The following is a 16,388-nucleotide window of genomic DNA, read 5'->3' as shown; positions in this document are numbered from 1 at the left end:
CGTTCCCAGGGAAATAACTTGAAATCAGTGAAATTAATACCCTGTCTCTCATATCATGCTACACTTCCAAACTACCGTTATTATTAAGCTAGAAAGTGTAAATGCTCCCTTTTTACGTGACCTAAAACAGAATTTGCCTAAAATATTACGAATAAAGTCCACCACAAGAAAAAACTGAAAAAATCGGGCACCGACGTAAATGTAAACATCAGCCGTTTCTCGACTTGCTACATGGATGAAACGCGTTCGTTATTTTACCTCTGTATACATTTATGATCAGAAAGTAGAAACAAAAAATCTTCTCTATGCCCATCTGTATAAATGCACCCGCCAATCAGGCTTTGATTTTCTGTATGTTTGTCGAAAATACTGAAGAATAGTGCAACATTGTTACTGACTACTTGACTCATTCAATCACAACCGGATACATGTAACACGACTGGAAACTAGATATAAAGAAATGCTCTTACTTGTCTGCAATCGTTACTCACATTATATCTGGCGATATCACATCCCCGAGGCAAGGCTGAAAATTGTCTTAAAATCCGCATATTAGAGATTCAAAGTTTTGAACAACGCGAACAACTTTTATTGCGTGACAAGTGAAAGTGATACACAAGCGCGCGAAAAGCAGCGGAATAAACAATGTCAAGATTCGCGCTTGTGATGACAGTGCGAAAATAATTTTTGAAATTACAAGAAGAAATTGAGGCAAGTCAAGGTCTGCAAGGTATATTTAATGGACTGAAACAATAATCATGTAGTTTTCCTCTTCTGAGATTCACTCTGTATTGTCTGTGCGGATTCTCATCAATAACATTACAGGAAAAGTAAAACCGAAATTAATTTAAATCAAGTCAACAAATTCAGACCTTTTGAAACCTCAATGCAGTATTTCAATACTATCCTCAAACAAAAAGCTATTATATTTAGGAGAGTGAAGTTTGTCTTTCGCCATGGATCAACGCGCAAAAGTTGTGGATCCAGCTCAAAAGGTGCGGAAGATTTGCAATGTGTTATACGGTTAATCAATGCAATAAGGACGTTCACCATGAATGGAACGCAAAAAAAACTTCTTTTTAGGTTAACTTGTTAAACCTAGTTTTAATGTCTGTTTGAGATGAGTCACTGATGGCGATAAAATGTTAACTGGAAATACACAACATTATTCTGCATTATTGCCTACGGAAGGGCTGATCAAATTTTAAGATAAGAGTTTAACCTTAATTTATTTTCTAGCGCGCACTAGTGTCAAAGGATGAGGGGCACGACTGGTATTTCTCAGATTTTCGAGTTCGGTCTAAAAGACGGTGTTATCTCTTACGTGCCGTCACTGTGTAAGTCTGACGTTGTCATTGTAAATCCTCCTAGCGTGCTCCAGAGTATCCACCATACAGGACCCCGTTGATAACAGTATTCTATACTGAAGGGTTATCCTGGATAAATATTCGATAATTATTATTATTATTATTATTATTATTATTATTATTATTATTATTAACAGCCCTCAGGACAAGGCCAGTGAGAGTATCTTTCGAACCTGTGTACCATAGTCCAGTGATTATTCAATTTATAGTGATTATTCAATTTATGGCATGGTTGAAGATATAACTTAATAACGAGTTCCACTAGGATTGGGTTAACCCACAGTACATGCATTGACAATGACAACGATTCTTTGCTGTTCATTCCTCGGTCTCCCTTCGTCGTTAAAGGTTTCTGACTGTTCCATTTCACACGAAGGCCTTCGGGCTTCTCTCGGTGGTGAGAGCATAAAAAGACGAATGGAAAGTTTCAATCGTAAATCATAATTCCTGGAATAAAGTCAAGTAATGCATAGCAGTGGATTTCTGTTTAAAAAAAATAGGGAAATTCAGAGAAGGAAATAAAATGTTCTTTCATGCTCTCAGTTTCACTCAAATGAATACACTTTACCTGCCCTACCAACAACACTATTTCGTCCTGAATTTCTTTATAGGCCCGATATTGAGCTTGATCCGCACGGAGAGGTGCCATGGCGAAAAAAAATTCACTCTGCTCCAAACTTTTTGTTTGATGATAGTATTGAAATACCGCATTGAGGTTTCGAAAGCTCCTGATTTGTTCACATTCATTTTAATTGGCTTTATTTTGAGGAAAATAAAGGTTGTTGTTGTTGTTGATGATGAGAATTCGGAACAATCCCCAGAGGGTGGGTATGGGGGAGAGGAGAAAACACGATTTTCGTTTCAATCCGGCAATTAAATATACCTTGCAGACCTTGACTTGCCTCAATTTCTTCTTGTAATTTCAAAAATTATTTTCGCACTGTCATCACAAGCGCGAATCTTGACATTGTTTATTCCGCTGCTTTTCGCGCGCTTGTGTATCACTTTCACTTGTCACGCAATGAAAGTTGTTCGCGTTGTTCAAAACTTTGAATCTCTAATATGCGGATTTTGAGACAATTTTCAGCCTTGCCTCGGGGATGTGATATCGCCAGATATAATGTGAGTAACGATTGCAGACAAGTAAGAGCATTTCTTTATATCTAGTTTCCAGTCGTGTTACATGTATCCGGTTGTGATTGAATGAGTCAAGTAGTCAGTAACAGTGTAGCACTATTCTTCAGTATTTTCGACAAACATACAGAAAATCAAAGCCTGATTGGCGGGTGTATTTATACAGATGGGCATAGAGAAGAATTTTTTGTTTCTACTTTCTGATCATAAATGTATGCAGAGGTAAAATAAAGAACGCGTTTCATCCATGTAGCAAGTCGAGAAACGGCTGATGTTTACACTTACGTCGGTGCCCGATTTTTTCAGTTTTTTCTTGTGGTGGACTTTATTCGTAATATTTTAGGCAAATTCTGTTTTAGGTCACGTAAAAAGGGAGCATTTACACTTTCTAGCTTAATAATAACGGTAGTTTGGAAGTGTAGCATGATATGAGAGGCAGGGTATTAATTTCACTGATTTCAAGTTATTTCCCTGGGAACGGCTCTTTCATCTCGCTTGAACGGCTCAATATAAACTCGAAAATTTCACCTGAAAGGAATCATTTGATAACCTAATGCTAATATGGGAAGCACTCAAGTTTGAAGCTAGTTATTTACGTGTATAAAAGCATGAAATGAACACAGAGACCTTGGCTTTTATCTAAAAGCTTCCGTGAAGGGTATTGATAAGTGCAAAGTAACAGGAGGAACATGAAGTACTGAAATGGCGAATTGTGTCAAAGTGCATTCCACACATCTCGACCTAGCGCGCTCGCTTTTCACGGACCAAACTAAATATTTTAACATGATAAATAAGAACAATTGCCCGTTCAAAAAAGTGATTTCATTACCAGTATATTTGTATACCCTTGATGATATGATCATCTGAAATATGGCAAAAATCACTCTATCTAAGGAATAGCAAACATTGTATTCTTTACGTGGGCAACTTTAAATGAAAGAATGTTCAGGTGGAGATAAAATATAGTTTAGAAGCAAGCACAAGGGATGTGAAAACGATTGAGAAAGTGTCAACTCGAGAAAACGCTGCCTTGTCTTGAGCGAGAGTTTTGAAAATGTACTAATTTGCATAATTTCAATCGGGCCATCGGCCGCGTTTTGGCCGATTTCGAACTTTCCCAATTTTTGCCAAAATAAAAATTCGCTGGAACTTTTGAATATTATTTTTGAAAATAGTTCACCAAAGGGTCTTTTGGGGCAAATAAAAAAAAATTCGAATTTTCGCTTCTGTCGCCGGATTCTCGAAAGTTACTGACAACCGCTCTTAATCTTTACAACCTCATATTCTAAGGCAAAAAATGAAAATAAAATCCTTTGTTTACGAAAACTGCCGAACACTAAAATTACAACGAAAACAATGAAACATCTAATATTTTTCAGCATGGTTTCAACAACAGGACGAATTTCACAGAAAAATTGAAGAAATGACACTATAGGAAGTAAACAACTGTCTCCAAAAGTTTTACTTGTCTGCAAGAAAGGGAGACGAAACTTTCTACAATAAGAAATTGCTTAGCGCGTGGCGCGCGAGATTTTAAAATTTCATACCATTTGCGGTATACTGTCAGAGGTAAAATAATTTTTTGGTCCACTAGCTATTCAGCTTGTGTGGTATACAGTAAAACAATTATTCACCTCAGTGTCGGTGAAAGTGATGGATATTTACCTCCACTTCGGTGAATAATTGTTAATTATCCGGTGCACGTGTTGTACATAATTTTCCCGTTCTTGTAGCTTCCTTTCTCACCCGGCAAGAAATTGCCAAACAAGGGAAAGTTATCACGATTACTCACGGGATACTATGTAGCGCTGATGATTCTCAATCCAGGTATTAAAGTTAAACTCTGTGTATCTTGCCTGATTTCCAACCTTTACACCAACCTAGAATAGCAAAGACGGCGTTAAATAAATCAGAACACATAAAAACAACTGAGCGCATTACAAAGTTTCCACGGTTGATAATCTATTCTTATGAGTTAGTAGCTCCTCACTTGTTTAAGATGCCAGCTTGAACCATATCTACGAGTAACCTCCAGCCCCCTCACTTGTCCTACGTCTTTAGCAGTGATGTCAAATATGTCAGTTCTAAAACAAACAAACAAACAAAAAAAAACCTCAAACTGGAATGACAACATTCTTTTGACGTGTAGTCAAACACAGAAATTATGCCCACGCTTTACTAGGGTTTTCTACCATTGGATGACGTACGAAGAATCTTAAAACGGGGAGAAGTCATACGGGTTGTTCGCAATGTTTTACAAGACACAATAAACGGTAGCTTAAGATTAATTATTAATTAAGGTAGCAGTTTGAATTAATTGTTGTAATTGACGGTTAATCTAGGCCAAGTCATTAAAGATGCTCTCATACGACAAATTAAAACACAACAACTACTTTTCGTGCAATAACATGTCACTTTTAGGAGTGTTATACGTGACGACATCGAGCGATTAAAGCACAACAATATTGCGCGAAAAGTTGATACTTTGTAATAATTAGTAAATGGCGATTTTCAACGCAATTTTCCTAATTTTCTACTAGGTTACAAGTTCTCGAAGGTAACTTAGCCCTATCTAGACGCAGGGACGGGGGTATGGGGGGATTCTTCCTGCGGCAACTTTGAACTGGAATAACGTTTTTAATATTTGAGGAAACGCCATGAAACTTCAGTTTTTTTTCCGAGAGTTATCTGGGAAAAATTTGATGTGGTTGGTCGGTTTGTGTTGATTGAATTTGATGTTACCAAGGCAAACAATTTTCAACAGGTAGTTTATCCAGAAAATAGAATTTTTTACCGCAACCTTACGCTCATATGAGTATTCCTTTTCTGGTTTTGATTACTTTTTTTTCAATCTCGGCGCTTTCCTGAAGTTTTGGGAAAATCAAAACAATGACGCAATTGCCACGTTATATGACGTCATTGATTTGCGTTGCGGACCTCAAAAGAATCATCTTCAGACCTACTATCTGTCTTCCAATTCTCACTGGCAGTTTAGTTTGGGGACTTGGGAGAATCTTTCTCCCGCTCCTGGCACAGAAAACAAAAAAGAACCCCCGTCAAGATGGTCTAGATAGGTTTAACATCTATCTCGAAAATTGGGCGGAGAAATGTCCGTGTGCCATGTTACGCAGCATATTAAGCATTTCCCGCTCATGTCATTGGCCTTGGAATAGTCGCCACTAATCGTTGGAAGTAACTTGCAAAGAGTTGTGTCGCTAAAAACAAACAATGGAAACCTTTACGCGTAATGGCGCCGTTTTTTGATAATGTTGCTGAACTTCATGTAAGACGGCAATCAACTACCAACAATGATTAATGAAGGATAATTAAAAACAAATCATATTCTGTTATATGATTAGTGACACCACTTGGCGAGAAAGCTTAAGCAACATGCTTAAAATATATTTTTAATCACATCATTTTAGGTCTTATTGAAGAAATAATTGTTTGCCTTTGTTCTATTCGAAAACTTGCAGTTGATATTGGTGGTATATGGTGGTTTTCGCAGGTTTAATGATGCGAAAAGATACTTTAGTATACGAATTTTAACAACACCACAGGAATCTAGAATTGTTCTTCAAAGAAGCATGGGTCAGTACAGTTACCTTCCTTTTTCAAAGTTATCATTTACATCATTCAGTCTTATTGCCCCTGTGGAGCCTTTGTCGCCAAATATTTTTATATCCACAGTTGCGTCCGTTCCAGCGCCATCAATATTGGAGGTGTTCACGCGCACTCGATATACTGGAATAAAAAAAGGGGTATGTTTTACATGACAGCAAAGTATCATCCCAGGAAGGAATCTTTCTTTCTTTGCTATTTTGTTTTTTAATCAGAAAAAATGCCGAATCCGGGGCGGGGTTGGTGGTGGGGGAATGGGGTTGAGGGTATGGTAGTGGGAGGTTTGAATTTTAAAAGGCCCAAGTTATGCAAGCTATACCACTTGTTTCGTTAACAGTTATTTATGTTGTAGTATGCTTTGATAAACAGCTTATGCATCAGAAAAATAGTTTGCAATACACACTTATACGAGTAAAATTAAATCACTTTTTCAGGGTAAATTGAAATGAATTGAATTTTTTTTTTATCCTCGGAATCCCATTAATTAAAACAAAATGGTTTTCATGGAAGCCGAGTAACAAATAATTAAAGAGTGAAAGAATATACATGTCTAAAATTGGTACTTTTTAAGGTTTCCGGGACAAAACATGACCTGAGCTAGGGTTATCTGAATGCAAATCGAATTTAAAGGGGTAACCACGCATTTTTCAGAGATAATTTAAATTTTAAAAACCACACCACTGAATCGTCGCCATCTTAGAAGAAAATGAAGGGAATTAATGGCGAGATTACCAATTCTACTCTAACTACTTTGCTAGGATCTAATCGAGTTTATTTGCAAAGTCTAAAAAAACGACTTCTGATAGCTAAAAGGTAGCAATCGTTTTTTATTCATGCAAAATTGGATGCTTTGACATCCCCCTCCCTTGGCAACCTCCCGGAAAATGGAAAACGACACCATCTTGGAAGGATATGTAGAGAACAAGTGACGAGGTTACCAATTCTACTACTACAACTACTTCGCTAGTATAATGAAGTTTGTATTCGTTAAGTCTAAGAAAAAAACTTCTGGTCGCCGAAAGGTATCAATCGTTTTTTCTCCATATAATATTCGGGACTTCGACTTTCCTCTCTGGAAATCCCCCGCAAAATGGTCAAATGCTTCGGGTATGCCCGGGGATGGTTGGGGGGGGGGGGGGGTAGGATGTTAAAGGTTCTGATTTATCGTCGCATTATCTTATAAAATACAGCATACAACTTGAACTTTTGGCATATCGCACACGTTGAGGCGTAGATTAAAGTTTTTGAATTTTAAGCTTTAGATATTGCGCAAGGTTAAATTACAATTTACTTCTATGTGATAACATGAATTTTTTTTAACTTACCAGTGAACAATTCACAGACGTAAGAGAGGAAAGTATTACAGGCCATGTCGCTCCATTTCGCTGGAGCAAGATAAGAAGGGATTCCTACGCAATCCTCCCTGCCTCCTTCATTGTCAGGTTCTCCTTTAGCCCAGTCAGTGTAATCAGCGATTGACCCATCGACCCACAGCCATTGCGACTTGTTCTTTGGATCCCTGTGCAAACCAATCCAAGTCATCCCTACATAGCGAAATGAAAGTACTTGGGCAAGTGCTTGTTGTTCAGCTTCTGTATTCAGCACTGCAAGCCTTGATCCTGATGCTTCGCAGTCAGATTTTGCGAAATTCCACGTCAGGTTGTTCTGAAAGATCCGGTAGCAAGAGCTGTTGATACCTGGAAACCAGCCAGTTGGGCATAACACTGAAATGCAATGTAGAAGGAAAACATTCAAATACAGATTGATTATAATATTCTGCGGTATCTTTATTAATTATTATGATGATGATGATGATGATGATGATTATTATTATTATTAATTTTATTATTATTATTATTATTATTATTATTATTATTATTATTATTATTATTATTATTACCGGCGAAGAGCAGTATATAATATGAATTTCATAACGCGAAGAATCAATTATTGGTTGTCAGAATACTTGTGGCTATTGAATATAGTCATCATTCTTTTGATCTGTCTAATTGGTAATGTACATGTACTTAAAGTGACAGATTTTTTTTATTTGCTTGATCAAATGTTAATGCTGTTTTTGTATGAAAATAAAAAGGAAGAAATTCGTTGTCAAACTTTATTCTCCGCGTTTAAAGCGTATGAAAGCGTCCAATTTCATTTCCAGTTGGGTACAATACCACACAAAACGGGAGAATGGGGATAGTAGAGCTGTGACCTCAATACAGGAACGCTTAGTCTCGTGGTTTCTTCACTTTCCAGTTGTTTCATTCCGAGTACTCATCTCATTCCACACAGTTTTCTTTCTTTGCACACGAAAAGCAACTGAGGAAGAGAGAAATCGCGAGGCTAGTGTTTCTGTATTGACGTCATAGCCCTACTATCGCCACTCTCTTATCTTGCGCGGTATTGTACCCAACCGTAATTGAAATTTGACACTTTTATACGCCTCAAACGCAGGGGAGAAAACATTGATAAGAAATTCTTTGTTCTATTTTCATACGAGAACAACATGAAGATTGATCAAACAAATTTAAACAAATTTGTCATATACACTTTAAACTTTGACAGTCAGTAGATACATGTACATGTAAGGTATTGGCTACTTTATATACCTCGGGCCAATCTCTTCCTGACAAAAAAAAATCTCTTTCTGACTACATTGATTATTTTCGAATTGATAGATGTTCCAATGAGTTGAAAGGCGGATTGTCTCTGGTCACGTGACTGATGGCGTTACCACATTAAATTTGAATTCATTAATATTTTATGGCAAGTGTTATTTCCATGTGGTGTGCCATCCTCCTTGACTTCAAATTGACAAATTTGTTTGGCATTTGCCATTTTTAAGGTGCAGACGTTTTTTGGAAGTTTCTTGTTACCATTGTATATTAATTTTATAATTATTAAAAAGCCACGATTCTAAAAAGCACGACAAGTACTAAGTCGGTAAAAAAAAAAACATGATTCTTTCTCTTTCAAACCTTCGTAGAATTCTCTCTTCTTTCTTTTTGTTTTCCAACACTTCCTTCGGAAATGAAACAGTTTATTCCCAACTACACGCTCTTGAAAGTTTCTTAAGTGAGAAGCTACCCTAGAAAGCAAACTTTTCGCAGGGCTTTCTCCTCATTGGCAGCGCAAAAGTTGAGAAGCGAGAAAAAATGGGGCCAAACAGGAAAAAAGACTCTAAAAAACATGCAGAATCGCTTGCTACACAGGTTTGTTAGGAACCAATTCTCTAATTTCTGTTAGCTTATTTTCATCGTACTGCAAAAGAGGTATTGGTTTTTTTGGTTTAGTCCAATAGGAGAGCAACGAAGAGTTGTTTTGTACCTACGACAACTTCTTTCGTCAGACGTTTGACCACAGGTATTGGGGCGGTCATACCTCAAGCTGACTTAAATTCTCTCTTTTTTCCGTCAAGAAATAAAAAGATTTATCCTTAACTACATTCTACTGTTCCTAAAGTGAGCGGCTAACCTGCATAGCAAGCATTACACTGGGATTTCCTACTTGCTGACTATAGAGAATTAGAGCAGATAGGAAGAAGGGAGAGCAGAGGGGAGGGGAGAGCACAGAATTCTGTTTCCAAACGAAGAGATTTTTCAGAATCGTGGGGTTTGTCTTTTTCTTCCCTCACCTATCTCAAGCCCTCGATTTTTTCTTTATGTCTGCTTTTAAATTTAGCTGGAAAATGTTTAAATATTAACATACAGAGTCACTTACCACGCGGCTGGCATATGAGTGTTCAGTAAACCGTTACTTTTCAGATGATGCTCACGATTGGTACAAGAGTACTATTTATATTTCATGTTTAGTCTCATGACAATGGAAAAAAGAATTATTTGAAACTTTCTCGTCAGAAAAATCACCACAGTGATTGAAGTTGTCACACCTCCGGAGGAAAAATATACACTTGCCATTGTCACATGTGAATGCTGATGGGCTGCAGTTGTAAACTACAAAACCATTTAATACAAATGTCACTTCTACAGTTTGAATTTGACGGATGTTGCTCACTTACAACTGTTTAGAACTCATGCGTAATTTAGCAAATGGTGTACTTTGTAGCGTTTTGGGAGCTCGAGATTGAGAGAAACATTTGTATTTGATTATTTACAGAAAGAAACGACTTTAACACAAAAATGGCAAATTAAAAGCATGTTTGTTTGTTTTTTGTTAAAATCGTTGCAGAATTTTTTCTCCCGGCATTTTCGAAGACACATTTCAGAAATCGAACGGTTCATTCCCAACTACACGCACTCTACAGTCTCTCAATCAAGAGGATTCCCTATAGAGCAGGCATTTCTGAGGATGTTTGTGTTCATTGGCTGCAAGAAAGTTGGAACGACAGCGAAATATTGTTCGTAAGTGAACGGCCTTTTAAAAAAACCTACAACTGGTCGCGGTGCATGGCAAGCATTTTTTGTCTCTGCCCTTCTCTCTTCATTGTTTATTCACTTATAATATTATTATTATTTTTTTTTTGGAAGGGGGAGGGGGGTGTGGGGCTTATTCCAATCTTTGCTCAGCTGAGATGCATAAACACGTTTTAAAGCACGTGAAAAGCATACAGAATCGGCTTCTTTTTAGTTAGTGAGTGGCTAATTTACTCATATGTATCAGCGTGTTCTTATGTGTAGGCCGACAAGAATAACATTTGCATTCAATGTTTAGTGTCGTTAGAAAGTAAGTAGCATTTGTTTTAAACTTACAGCAGTTTTTCTCGTCAGAAGAATCACGACATTCACTACGGCCATTACACTTCCAGTGGGCTGGTAAACATCTGCCATCCTCACATCTGAACGCTGACGAACTGCAGTTGTAAGCTAGAAAACATTTAAAACCAGGTTCAGCTGCAGCTGTGGTTTACTTGCCAATGTTTTAAACTCGCACGTACTGCAAAACATTGTGTAGTTTGCAGTCTTGGCGAAAAACTTGCCAAGAAATTATATTTTTTCAACTATACTTGAGTGTGCCATTTGCATTGGTTGTCCAGTGGTACTGCGTATGGTCGGACGGACAGTGACGTCATACAAAAACAAAACTTTTGTTTTTTATGAGAAATGATTTCTCTCTTCGATATGTTTCCATATGTTTTAGACATGGTTCCCCGCGCGCGCGTGCCTTCGGTGCGTGGAGCGGGGTTGTGAAAAGGCACTTACAGTGTCACAATTCAAGACTGATTGTTGCACATTATTACTTCAGTTTTCTTAAATTATATAATTTTTGGCACACTTTTTTTCAATTTACAAAAAAGCGTTTTTGTGCTCACTGGCAGCGAAAGTTGAGACGCAAGCAAAATATTGTGAAAAGAGCGGAAGACAAGAAAACCTTGTCGGTTGGCAAACGTACTTGTCCAAGATAGTAGAAGAGGGGAGAAGACAAGACCCCGTTTGTGAGTGAATAATTTTTTCGAATTCCCTGGCGTTTGCCTTCTTCTTCGTTTCCCTACCTCAACCAACCCAATTTCTGCTTTATCTGGCTACTTTCAAATTTAGCTGGAAAATGCATCAACAAAAACGTCACATAAAATGTTACATGTATTACGAGACTTTTATTCCGTAAAGCTCATTTCTACAGATCTATACGCTTTATTTTCAAATGCGAGAAAAGCTTACACAGCCAATCAGAATGGTTTACATTTGTTTTCACTTGTTGAAGTATAACCAATAAAAGACAGCGTAAACGCCTTTCTGAGCCAATCAGAGTCGGGCATCGTTTGCATTCAAATGGCTTTCCAGATTTGGCGGCTTTTTGGCGGCGCCTCCTCCAATTTTTCTTGAGAAAATGGCGGAGACAAAGGAAAGCTATAGGTTTGTGTCGGTTGGTTGCTCCCTAGAAGAGTTTGTACAGCATCAAGAAAACAAGAACACATTAAATAAAACACAGAGAGATGTTTCGTCGCTGAAAAATATTTAGTTTCAGGGAATGAGCCGAGAGAGTTAAAAAATATTGATGCAAGAGGTCCCGAAGTGGTTTCGCCAATTTTCTACTTCAAGTTCGAAACAAAGACGGAGAACTCTACGAACCCACATCGCTGAGGTCTTTTGTTTAAAGCTTTGATCGGTGTCTAAGAAAGAAAAACCATCGGTCAACCGTTATGGAAGGAAAGGAGTTCCGTAAAACTGATGTGTTTGTCGCGAAGCGAAAGGACCTAAAAAATGAAGGGAAAGGAAACAAACCAAACGCTGCGCGTATGCTAACAGACAAGGAAGTTGATATTCAGTGTTCGGCCAACGTTAACTCGGTTGCTCTTCGTCTGAGGCCCTCGTTAACACTCTGTGGTTAAACAACACACATTTCTAAGATTAAGAGGTTGCCAAGAGCACAGTGACATGAGATGAAGTGATGTTGAGAGAAAAAGAACAGCGAACAGAACAGCTTTTCTGGAGTATAAAAAGACAGACGAAGACAAGGACCGGCGCTGATCCAAAAGACGCTCGAGCTGTAAGACCAAATATGCTTGCTTTCGAAGGCAGTGAAAGAGATCCTGTCAGGGCTTATGACCTCTATGCTTTTAAAGACCAGATGATATGAAGACTCTGTATAGTCCGTTTTAGTGAATAGTGCTTTTCGCGCGCGCTGATTGGCTAGCTCGGAGGTGAATAGCCAAGTACTGTTCACCTCCGAGCAGCCGAAGAGAAATAAGATGGCTTTCCGCTTCGCCACGGTCATTTGAGAGAAAAATATTTCGATAAGAAAAATATACAAAAATGGCAACAAAGTTTGGTTTGACGGCATAACAGTGGCAAGTTATTTAATCTTTCCAACTTTATAATCTAAGTTACCGTAAACTTTCGAGCACTTCAAAAGTAAGAGATGAATCATCTAATATTTTGCAGCATTGTTTCAAGACGAGTAGAAACACCAGTTGAAGAAATAACACTCGGGTAGTTAAACAAGTGCCCCCAGAAGTTCTACCTATTCGCAGGAAAGAGTGACTTGATTTTTTGTAATTAAAAATCGCTTACCGCGAATGAGTATCGTACGGAGAAATTTTCACCAGTTTGATTTCTGACCATATGTCAGTATAATAACCATTGTCGAAAATAAAGTAACTGTTTGGTTCGCTAGTTATTCAACTTGTGTGGTACACACTAAAACAATTATTCACCTCAGTGTCGGTGAAAGTGGTGGATATTTACCTCACCGCTTTGCGCCACGGTAAATATCCACCACTATTCACCTCCGCTTCGGTAAATAATTGCTAATTACTTAGCGGTCACTAAATCACACTACAAAAGCGGTAAATACAAAACCTTGGTTCGAGTCAGCTCCATACATACATACATACATACATACATACATACATACATACATACATACATACATACATACATACATACATACATACATACATACATACATACATACATACATACAGACATACTTTATTGTTACCTCCCCAATTGGGTTTTTTTAGGAACAATTATTTAAATACTAAAGTTACTAATAACTACACAATTAAGATTAATCAAATTAAAGAAACATTTACAACATTATCTCAACTTTATAATCGAGAAAAATACTAAAAATAAATAAAGTTCAGGAAGTATTTACAAAATTGTCTAAAAGCTTATTCTTTAAGATACGTTTAAAAACTTGAACCGAACGGCTTGATTTTAAAAGGGGGTCTCAATTGTTCCAAAGTCCAACAGTTCTGTAATAAAATGTTCTTTGTCCTGAGGCTGGTACAAGAGTACTATTTATAATTTATGTCTAGTCTCATCACCATGGAAAGTAGAGTTTTCTGAAACTTACCACAGTTTCTCTCGTCAGAAAAATCACCACAGTGATTGATGTCGTCACACCTCCCGAGGGGATATATGCACTTGCCATTGTCACATGTGAACGCTGATGGACTGCACTTGTAAACTACGAAACCATTTAGTACAAATGTTACTTCTACAGTTTGAATCACGGCTGTTGTTTATTTTCAACTGTTTTGAACTCATACGTAATTCAACAAATGGTGTATTTTCCATCAATTTGGGGGCTCGAGATTGAGAGAAACTTTTGTATTTGACTATTTACCGAAGGACACGATTTTAACACAAAAACGGCAAAAGCATATTTCTTTGTTTTTCGTAAAATCGTTGCAGAACTTTTTCTTTCGCCATTTTCTAAAACATAATTCACAAATCGAACGGTTTATTCCCAACTACACACACTCTACAGTCTCTCGATCAAGAGGCTACCCTATAGAGCAGGCATTTCTGAGGATGTTTGTGCTTATTGGCGGCAAGAAAGTTGGAAAGACAGCAAAATATTGTTCGTGAGTGAACGGCTTTTTTAAAAACCCTACAATTAGTCTTGGTGGCAGGCTCTTTTTTCTCTCTGCTCTTCTCTCTTCCTTGTTTATTCCACTTTTTTCTTTTGGGGGGGGGGGGGGGGGGATCGAAGGTGGGCTTATCTTAATCCGCTTCGCTCATCTATGATGCATAAACATGTTTTTAACGACGAGAAAGCATACAGAAATTCCTTCTATTCAGTTAGTGAGTGGCTAATTTACTCATATGTATAAGCATGTTCTGATGGCTAAGCCGTCAAGAATGACATTTGCATTTAATGTTTAGTGTAGTAAGACAGTAAACGGCAGTTGTTTTAAACTTACCGCAGTTTTTCTCGTCAGAAGAATCACGACATTCACTACGGCCATTGCACTTCCAGTGGGCTGGTAAACATCTGCCATCGTCACATTTGAACGCTGACGAACTGCAGCTGTAAGCTAGAAAACATTAAAACCAAATCTTACTGTTGCAGGTTGAGCTGCAGCTGTGGTTTACTTGCGAATGTGTTGTACTCGAGCGTACTCCAAAACCGACCTGCCTTAACAAAATTTATATGTATGTATGTAGGTATGTATGTATGTATGTATGTATGTATGTATGTATGTATGTATGTATGTATGTATGTATGTATGTATGTATGTATGTATGTATGTATGTATGTATGTATGTATGTATGTATGTATGCAGTCCGCTTGGCGAAAAACTTTGCAAGAAAGATTGAATTTTCAACTATTAATATAAAGATATGATTTTAAAACAAAAACGGCAAAAGCATGTTTCTTTCTCATTTAAACCTCTGAAGAATGCTTTCTTGTCTTATTTTAAGTTCCTTTTCTTAAGCATTTTAGAGGAATTTTCTACTCACTAACTGAGTAAAATGGGTTGAGGAGAAGGAAAAAGGTATCCTTCACCCCGCAAGTATTTCGTTCCTCTCCTCCTGACTTTCACAGGACTTATTAGCAGAAAAATTCAAACGCGCAGAAAAGCATACAGAACCACTTGCGCTATAGGTCAGTGAGCGACTAATTTAGCAATATCTCTTAGCTTATCTTTATGGTAGTGCAAAAGTGGTTTTGGAGTTGAACGTTTAGTTTAACAAAAAAAAAAAAACTAAAAATAGTTGTGTTACACTTACGGTAGCCTATTTAAACAGACGTTTTGCCACAGTTATCCGTGCGGCCATACTTTCACCTGGCTTAAATCATTACACGTGATGTTCTTTTCTAAAATAGCTTTACTTGATTATTTTTGGACATTTACCAAACATCCACCCAAGTTGTTCAAAGTCACTAAATTGAGCGCCTAGCCTGGTAGGAAACCTTTCACTGGGATTTCCGAAACGTAACAAAGCGTTTTTTTTTTTTCGAAGCCAAGGCGCGGCGGGTAAGTGCTTGATATTATCGTCAAAAAATACTGGGTGGGAAACGATTTACCCACTGGCCCGAAAATAAAATAAGCATTGTTTCTCGAATTTGTCTTCAGCTGGTAAGAGCACGGCAATCTCCTTCCACTCTCGCTAGCTGCAAGATGTGACAACGATATGACTTTCCCCACGGGTAAGGAGGCAAGTCATACCTGTGGCTGGACTGATATACTTGGGCTTTTAAATATGCTTATTTTATTGAATTGCTTTAAGCCTATCTGTATTTTGAAAACAATGTCAAATGTTCTTAGTCAGATAAAACGGAAGAGGCAGAGAAACGAAGCAAAAGGTTGCATTCATAACATTTCATTCAGGACTCTGTTTTTTTAATCTATAGCACGGTATGCAAAACAAACAACAAAAATATTCCGGATGAAAACAGCTTCCAACTAACTACATATTTCGAACTCGTAGCAACTCTTGGCCATCTTGTTCCCAGTTTCTCGATTCCGAATTCTGTCCGACAGCTCTTCGTTACCAGACCTCTAGCGTCTTTTTAGACCCCCTGGGGTGGGCACCTTTTGTTTCCTTATATGGAGATGCGCAAAGTAA

General features: G+C 37.7%; 2 protein-coding genes and 1 long non-coding RNA gene across 3 annotated transcripts in view; 1 reads left to right on the top strand and 2 right to left on the bottom strand.

Moving 5' to 3' along the window:
- The window catches only part of LOC146476771 (macrophage mannose receptor 1-like), a 98,734-nt gene extending 90,942 nt beyond the window's left edge, over positions 1-7,792 (bottom strand). The window contains exon 1 of the mRNA XM_085113837.1: positions 7,448-7,792. Coding sequence (XP_084969963.1) covers positions 7,448-7,664 — 217 coding nt within the window. The 5' untranslated portion in view covers positions 7,665-7,792. The remainder of the gene's footprint in view (positions 1-7,447) is intronic.
- Positions 1-16,388, top strand: part of LOC146476769 (uncharacterized) — a 178,435-nt gene that overhangs the window by 153,211 nt on the left and 8,836 nt on the right. The gene's annotated exons all lie outside the window — the stretch shown is intronic.
- Positions 7,655-14,842, bottom strand: LOC146476770 (uncharacterized). Its single transcript, XM_085113935.1, has 4 exons — positions 14,737-14,842; positions 13,884-13,997; positions 10,835-10,948; positions 7,655-7,846 (listed from the first exon to the last, which is right to left on the bottom strand). The coding sequence occupies exons 1-4, from the start codon at positions 14,812-14,814 to the stop codon at positions 7,778-7,780; spliced, it is 375 nt and encodes a 124-aa protein (XP_084970061.1). The 5' UTR covers positions 14,815-14,842; the 3' UTR covers positions 7,655-7,777.

This window comes from Pavona decussata, unplaced genomic scaffold (genome assembly GCF_977016875.1).
Source record: "Pavona decussata unplaced genomic scaffold, jaPavDecu1.1 SCAFFOLD_72, whole genome shotgun sequence".
Lineage (NCBI taxonomy): Eukaryota > Metazoa > Cnidaria > Anthozoa > Scleractinia > Agariciidae > Pavona > Pavona decussata.
Note: the sequence above shows the minus strand (reverse complement) of the source record. Positions and strands in the feature narration are given on the sequence as shown.

Excerpts from the sequence above, each read along its gene's own strand:
- LOC146476770 (XM_085113935.1), bottom strand. The coding sequence starts at position 14,814 with ATGGCAGATGTTTACCAGCCCACTGGAAGTGCAATGGCCGTAGTGAAT. Across the intron at positions 13,998-14,736 it reads TTCTGACGAGAAAAACTGCG|TTTACAAGTGCAGTCCATCA; the intron begins GTAAGTTTAAAA and ends ATGGTTTCGTAG. Across the intron at positions 10,949-13,883 it reads TTCTGACGAGAGAAACTGTG|CTTACAACTGCAGTTCGTCA; the intron begins GTAAGTTTCAGA and ends AATGTTTTCTAG.